At 48.9% G+C, this 7,654-nt stretch overlaps 1 protein-coding gene across 3 annotated transcripts in view; it reads left to right on the top strand.

Moving 5' to 3' along the window:
* Znf618 (zinc finger protein 618) overlaps positions 1-7,654 on the top strand; it is a 174,274-nt gene that overhangs the window by 124,552 nt on the left and 42,068 nt on the right. For all 3 annotated transcript variants that reach the window (XM_050121782.1, XM_050121781.1, XM_050121783.1), the window contains one exon: positions 7,349-7,426. In XM_050121782.1, the coding sequence (XP_049977739.1) occupies positions 7,349-7,426 (78 nt within the window). The remainder of the gene's footprint in view (positions 1-7,348; positions 7,427-7,654) is intronic.

The following is a 7,654-nucleotide window of genomic DNA, read 5'->3' as shown; positions in this document are numbered from 1 at the left end:
ATTACATATAACAAAACAGCTATCAAGCAAGAATTATAGTTACAATATTTATATTTATTTTATTTTTATCATAACAAAGGAAAACTATAACTATAACTATCCATTCTTCAACTCCATCAGAGACTCCAAAAGGATACAATATTACCTAAGTAAACAAGAAGTGCATTGTAAGCAACTTTCAAAATTCTAGAAATGACAAAGACATCTTGCTACCTGGACAGGTTGCCCAAAGTTTTTCTGTAACATTGGTGCATCCATCTTCAGCCTACAGGCCCATAGTATCCAGCAGACATTTCCATGAAGCAGGAAATTTTAAAGATAGTTCAGACACTTTCTTCTGTGTCCTGCATAATGTCTCGCAGACTCTTTTATGAAACAGGAAGCCAGCCTTCATGTTACAGAATGCCGTCCACGTGGATACTGCATCCACAGAAAGCTTGGGAAAGAATATAGTAAAGCATGTTTTCTTGGTAGCAGCAATTTCTCGGGTCTGCTCTGCTTGCTAAAGGTAAGCAAACGCTCTCATCTAAGAGAGGCTTCCTGACTCAGCTTTAGCTGCAAAACCCTACAGCTCTTTTAAAAGGTCCTGCCACTAAACACTTAAATGGTGTTGATGAAAAGCCGAATGTATGCTTTTTGGTTTTCAGCTGTAGCAGGAAAAAAGCTGCATCATTTTAAAATGCCGGCTTTCTGGGCCGTCCTGCCAGGGCAAACTCTGACTCTTTCAGGCAGGTGGTCCGACTATAGAGCATTTGAGTATGGTTTGTGAGTGTACTGCTGCAGCTTGCTTGCTGGCAGAGACCTTGAAATTGAGTTGTGGCAATAAATGTGGCTACAGCCAGTACCTCCGCCATGAGGCTGGAATCGCAGAAAGCTAAGGAATGGGCTGGATCCAGTTTTCAAAACCACGACTTTAGTCCTACCCATATTGCTTGGTAAATTAAAGACTCGTGGTCAGAAAAAGATATACAGTAAAGAGAGAATCAAAGACAAAGAAAACCTTTAAATGGTTTACAGTGTTTACAGTGTGTTAAATATATATGCAGGCTTAAAAAAAAGGTTAAAGTCCTTAAAATATATAAAGAAAGGGAGTAGCTGAGTGTGGTGGTACACACCTTTAATTCCAATGTCTGGGAGGCAGAGGCAGACAGATCTCTGTGAGTTCAAGATGTGCTAGGCACACCTTTAACCTCAGCACTTGGTAGGCAGAGATAGATGGACCTCTGTGAGTTCAAGGTGTGGTGGCACACACCTTTAATTCCAATGCCTGGGAGGCAGAGGCAGACAGATCTCTGTGAGTTCAAGATGTGCTAGGCACATCTTTAACCCCAGCACTTGGGAGGCAGAGACAGGCAGATCTCTGTGAGTCCAAGGACAGCCTAGTCTACAAAGGGAGTTTCAGCCAAAGATATACAGAGAACCTGTCTCTAAAAGTAAAAGAAATAGATGTTAAAATAAAGCCACGTAAATATTTAAAATACGCAGATAATCTTGATACTGTATGTTACTATGCTCTCTTTGAATTGTTTGAATGCTGAGGAAGGAGCAACAGTTGCTAAAAGATATTTGCTTGTAAATGTTGTTGGGTTAATTCAAGATAGGTATTTTGAAAATGCCTTGACTTCAAAATTGAAGTCAAAGGATATGTGTTATATTGGAGAAGAGGTTTTGCTTTTGTTTCCACAGGAAATGAGAGGCTATGAATTCATTCTGAGTTAAGAAAAATCAGGTGTTATCAAGGAAGGCCACCTGAGAAATCTCTGGTAGGAACAGATGGCCCAGATGTCAGAGTTCTACATCCAGAACAGGTTCAAGACCGCTGCCTGAAATGATCAAGACTCACAGGATACTCTAGTCAGGACTTGATTATAATTCTAAATTTTCTTTAGGTCCCCCATAAGATTGTCAGCATCCCCAAACAGCAGGAAATCACCTGAATAACTACGCCCACATTCCCAACAAATGGACTATGGATATTTTCCTTTATTTAAAAAAAGGGGGAAATGGTGGGGGACAATTCTGTATTCTGTCAATTACGTTTAAAATAAATGCTGATTGGCTGGTAGCCAGACGGGAATTAGAGGCGGGGAAAGGAGAACAGGGGTATTCTGGGAAGAAGGAAGCTCTCCTGCCAGTCCTGTCTCAACCACCTACGAAGCAAGATGTGACCTGCCCTGCTGAAAAAGGTACCGAGCCATGTGGCTAACATAGATAAGAACAGTGGGTTAATATAAGTTATAAGAGCTAATACAAAACCTGAGCTAATGGGCCAATCAGTTTATAACTTATGGAGACCTCTGTGTGATTTTCTTTGGGGTTAAATGGCTGCGGGAACCAGGCAGGACAGAAACCCCAACAATGCAGGCCCTTCATGTTACAATTTTTCTAGGTGTCCAAGCTTCCCTGGGGATGGCAGCTGAGTGTTCACACTTGAAGTCAGGGGTCCTACCCACACATCTGTCCTCAGAATACTGCCTCCTTTCCTGGTCCCCTTATACATCTCTCTTCCCCAGGACTCCAGGCAAAAGCCTCTGCCAGAGATGCAGCACAGTGCTATGTGGGGGCTGCCAACAAAAATCTGTTTGTGACCTGGGAGCCATCTTGCAGCAAAAGCAAGAGCAGGGACAGGGAAAGATGGAACTGGGCAGGCAAGAGCAAGAGAATCCCTCCCAGATCTGAGAGTCCTGTAAGTGGTATCAGATCTGGTGAGGACCATAGAATGTGTGGCCTCACCACTGAGGAGAACATAGCTTGCTTGGCATCCAGAAAGAGGCCTTGCTTTGCTGGCGCAGGGCTAGCTCTGGAATCCCGGAGACTGGCTTTGAGCATTTATCCTCACCAGCCCCAGAGTTCCAGGCCTGGGCACCTCCAGGACCAGTAATGCAGAGGACTGGAAAGGTGGTGGAAAGGGAAGCAAGAGAACTGCTCATAGGCGCTACCCTGAGGATATCCCCTGTGAAGCTGATGGGGTGACACCCAGTTTGGTGGAGCTGAGCAACCTTGGGTCAGAATGTGTCACACACACACCCCTTGGTCCTCCTTTCCCTCTGTTGAAAAATGGAGATAATAGCTGTCCCTCTCCCCTGGAGCTTTGAAGATGTGTTGAACTAATGGGAGAAGTCTCCCGACCTGGCATCTTGTACAGCTGTAGCCTGAATAGATTCCTGAGTGTGTGTGTCTCCATCTCTGCTCCCCCACCTGTGCAGGGTCAAAGGCCAGCCCCATTCCGAGATGTCCCAGGTGACATCCACAGCAGTGTTTCACAAGGGAGCCAGCAAAATAGGATGCATGCAGGACAAAGTCACGGGGGAAGGGGCACTGGTGGGAGTTGTTCTGAACTGATTGTACCAGAGGCATTTCTCCAGTGCCCCAACATCAGAAAGGGTCAGTGGTGGCCATGAGCAGTGGACAGAGCTCATAGTGGGCATGCCATGTGTCTCCTTTAAGGATCAGTTTCCTGGAAAGGTTTTATTTGATGGGGTATGTTTATGTCCATGTGCAAATCAGAATTCCAAGAAAACAAAGCCTCAAGGGGGTTGGCTTATCAGTTTCTTCTGCTCTCCAAGATGCCCTGGAGAACATGAGCGACCATGGTCAGAACTGGTGTTTGGCTTATTTTTTATATGTGTGTGCACATACATGTTTGGAAGGGTACACAAACTAGTGTGTGTGCATACGCGCATGCACGTGTGTAGAGGCCACAGTACAATCTCAGTTGCTCAGGTGTCGTTCCTCAGGTACCACATCCCTCCTTTTGTTTGGATCCAGTCAGGGTCTCTCGTTGACCCAGAACTCAGCAACTGTGATAAGCTGGCTGTCCAGCCAGCACCAGAGATCTGTCTGTCCTGACCAGTGTGTCTATGCAGCACTCCTGAGTGTGGACCACAGTCTTTACATGGTTTGTGGGGACCACATCCAGACCCTGTGTTTGTAAGGCTAGTGCTTTACCAGCTGAACTGTCTTCCTCAGCCCTGCTTGTTTGTTTTGAGAAAGGTCTAGCTGTTTAGCTCAGACTAACCTAAGATTCACTAGGTAGTGTAGCAAGCTAACCCTGAACCTGCCATCCTCCCAGCTCAGCTTCCTGAGATCTGGGATTATAGGCATGTGCCACCTCACCCAGTGCCGGCAGAAGTGCTCAAGTGAAGCCGTTGCCACATGGTCCTACCTATTCTTACTAACATCAGCTACTGAGACCGAGGCCTTGCGAGCCTAGCTGCCTGGCCACCCCTTTCCCAGCTGGCCTTGACCCTAAACTCAAGCATAAGGCATTCTCCAACGTTAAGGGCTCTTTCAGATTTCTTACGTAATTCAGATGGAAAAGCTCCAGAAGGCAGCCCCCACGGTGGATCTGTTCAGAGCCGGTATTCAGGGACCTGGATTTTTGACCAAGCTTTGAGATGTGCATCTGGTACGTGATGGCTGAGGGGTGTGGCCTGATTGTGTCGGCATGGAGGGTGGGCACAGTTGGCCATGGCTGCCAGCTGCATCCCCCGAGCAAACTCTGCTGGGATCTCAGGGCCTACATGGCCACCCCACCTCCCCATCTGGCCATTTTGAGTAAATCTTGAGTCTACCCTCAGGGTTGACAGGACACCTGGAAATCTGGTGGTCTAGACTCTCTGAACCATTTCAGCAAGACTCCTATGAGTCACTGACAGTCACAGGAGAAGAAGGGTCCCACAGCTATCTGTGTTAGGTACCTCAGTCCTTCCCGGCAGGGCTTCCCAGCCTGCTGCAGCTTTGTGTTCACCAGCACAGGGCATGGGTTGAGCACTTTCTCTGTTGGCTGTGAGCCTTCTCCTCCTGTGCATTCTAGAATTTTGATTCTGAAGAAAACACTTGAAATGCTGGTGGTAGCCGCAGCTCTTGCTTTCTGAGTGCCTGTTGTACCAGGCCATATACTAAGGACAGAGTTATGCTGCTTCTCCTGGCTGTTGTTTCACAGAGAGGAATCCTGGGGCTTTTCCTGACTCCTCTCAGAGAGTTCAGGTTTAGACCTGGGTTGGTTGCCCTGACTGCTGAGTGAGGCCACTACTCTCGTGGGCTTCTCATTTCTCTGTCCATTTAACACCTTCTGCCCACAGGAAACTTAGAGCCCCGGAACTGAGGGCAACTGGAGGGTGAGCTTGGAAGTCCGTCCAGTCAGCGTGTGGAGCTCTTCTTTACCCTGCCAGGGCTAGGGAGGTGGTCAGAGGCCTCACACAGGCAGCATGAATCCCTAGCTTTCCACAGACAGAAGATGGCTTGCCTTAAAGCCCCTGGTTAGAAACAGTATTGACTCTGTAGGCACCCTCCTCACTCCAGCTGGGCTAGGGTCCCACCTCGAGCCTCTAGGTCCTCCTCTGGCTGTCACGACACCATCACTAAGTTATCCCCAGGCCTGCTGACCTATCTGCCCCCCATTAAATGTAGGGCAGGGACCACATCTATTTCACTGCTAAGCCTCAGTGCCTGGCCATCGCAAATGCTCAATAAGTCCTTGGTTGGTGGAAAGAAACTGGCAGAAACTGTTAGAGTGGGTGGAGGCGCCAAAAAGAAAGTCCAGAAGTTATCGGTTGGTGATTGATGTGCACAGTAGCAAGCCGCCATGAAGTACTGCGTGCTTGCTGTGTGCAGACTACAGGGCTGAATGCAAAGAAATAGGTGAGCTCTATTGCTGTGTTTGTGTCTTTCCCAGTATGGCAGCGGCAATGTATATGCAAAGCCCTAAAAGGCAAACTGCTCGGTGCTGTGTGGCATTAGGATGACAGTGGCCCTGAAGTACTCACATAACACAGGCAGCAACCACTGCCTCTTAGAACAGTGCTTCTCACCTTTCTAGTGCTGCAACCCCTTAATTCCTCATGTTGTGGTGACCCCAACTATGAAATTTTTGTTGCTACTTCATAACTGCAATTTTACGACTTTTATGAGTCATAATGTAAATATCTGTGTTTTCCAGTGGTCTTAGGTGACCCCTAAGAGGGGGTCATTTGACTTCCCAAAGGGGTCTCAACCCACAGGTTCAGAACCACTGACTGCCCTAGTACTTCTCCTGTGCCTGTGGCTCATGTGCTGTCTGTGCGCCTTGCTCTCGCTGTGAGAGGCAGGAGCCCACAGTCCTGTTGACACGGGAGGAATCCAAGCCACAGACAGGGGAAAGGGAGTTCTAGTGGGGGGGTGGGCTTGGCATATGGACTCTCCCAGGGTGTCTGACTGATGAGTCTCAACTTCTCGGCACAGAAGAGGGAGTGGCCGTTAGCAATCGCAGTCACTCCCATGCACCTGCAGGGAACATGGTTCTTCTGTATTCAGTCTTCCTGTTGACGCTCTGCCTTCTCCAGAGAAGAAACTTAGGCACAGCCCATGCACGGCAGAGCCGAGCTCCTTCTCTGGACCTGCACTGAAGGAGTGGTGTGTCCCACCTGGATTGCTGGGTGCGAGATGTTCCTGAAAAGGCACATGCCTAGGCCCCCAGCCCCAGCAGCTTGAGTGTGACCTCTTCAACATGCTTCCTGAAGTTGCTGTTCTAGAAAGTGGAAGCTGTGCCTAGGTAGCCCCAGGTCTGCAGGAGGGCTCTGCCCATCGGAGACGGGCAGGCTCTTTACCTGGGGTTCCTACGAGGTTAGGTCCTGTTGGCTGTGTCCAGTCTCGCTTCCATGAACTTTGTCCCAGGCTCTACATGGTGGGTCATTTTTGGATTCCTTTGAGGTTCAACCATTTTAGTTCTCTGTACCTGGGAAAAGGCCCAAGCAGCAGAAATCAGTCTCTCTCTCTCTCTCTCTCTCTCTCTCTCTCTCTCTCTCTCTCTCTCTCTCTGTGTGTGTTGTGGGGTGTTCTCTGTGTCTGAGTACCATGGCTCCTCAGCAGATATGAACTGCTATGTTTGGTGAGCTTGTTTCTCGTGGGACTGGACACTTGCTAGGGGGAGTGAAGAACCAGAGGGAAGTGTGCAAACCACAGCCTACTGTGTCTGGAGAAATTACCAAGGTCAGATGCTGGTAGGTGCATAATGGGGACCTAAAGCCCTGTGGCCTGGTGTGAGGCCTGTAGTCTTCCTCTCTGTCCCGCGCTGGGAACAGGCTAGCCTGGAATTAAGGAGCGACATCCTCATAGTATGGTAGCCCATCACAGAGCACCCTAGGGCCCTCTCTTTCCTCTCAATGTGTGAGTGCAGGATCTGGAAGCTGGGGAACAGAGGTGGTTGCAGGAAGGTGTGAAGCTGAGCTCCGTGAACCCCAAGTCAATGCCTTCTCTGTTGGTCCTCATTGCTCCTTTGTCTGCTAAGGGACCCTCCCTGCCCAGTGACATTTGGTCCTGGGCCTCATGGTGGCAAGGTGGTTTACCGGCCCTCCTCGCTCTTTTCCAGGGTCCTATGAATGCGGCATCTGCGGCAAGAAGTACAAGTACTACAACTGCTTCCAGACCCACGTGCGGGCACACCGAGGTGAGGCCCCATGTGCTGATGGCCCTAGAAATCAACCATAGGAGAGGGGGCATGGAGGAAGGGAGATGCCTTCCTGAGGTGGGAGAAATAGTGTGTGTGTGAGGGGGGAGATCAGGCCCTAGTTTCAGCCTTGAGGGCTCTGGGGACGCTCAGTAGGAGTGTCACTTGCCCATCCCCCATAGGCCCTGTGCTCACATAATCTCATGTTCCCCTTGACAACTCGAGAGA

This window comes from Alexandromys fortis, unplaced genomic scaffold (genome assembly GCF_014885135.2).
Source record: "Alexandromys fortis isolate MF-2015 unplaced genomic scaffold, M_Fortis_MF-2015_v1.1 scaffold_183, whole genome shotgun sequence".
NCBI classification, from domain to species: domain Eukaryota; kingdom Metazoa; phylum Chordata; class Mammalia; order Rodentia; family Cricetidae; genus Alexandromys; species Alexandromys fortis.
This window is presented reverse-complemented; position numbering and strand designations above follow the sequence as displayed.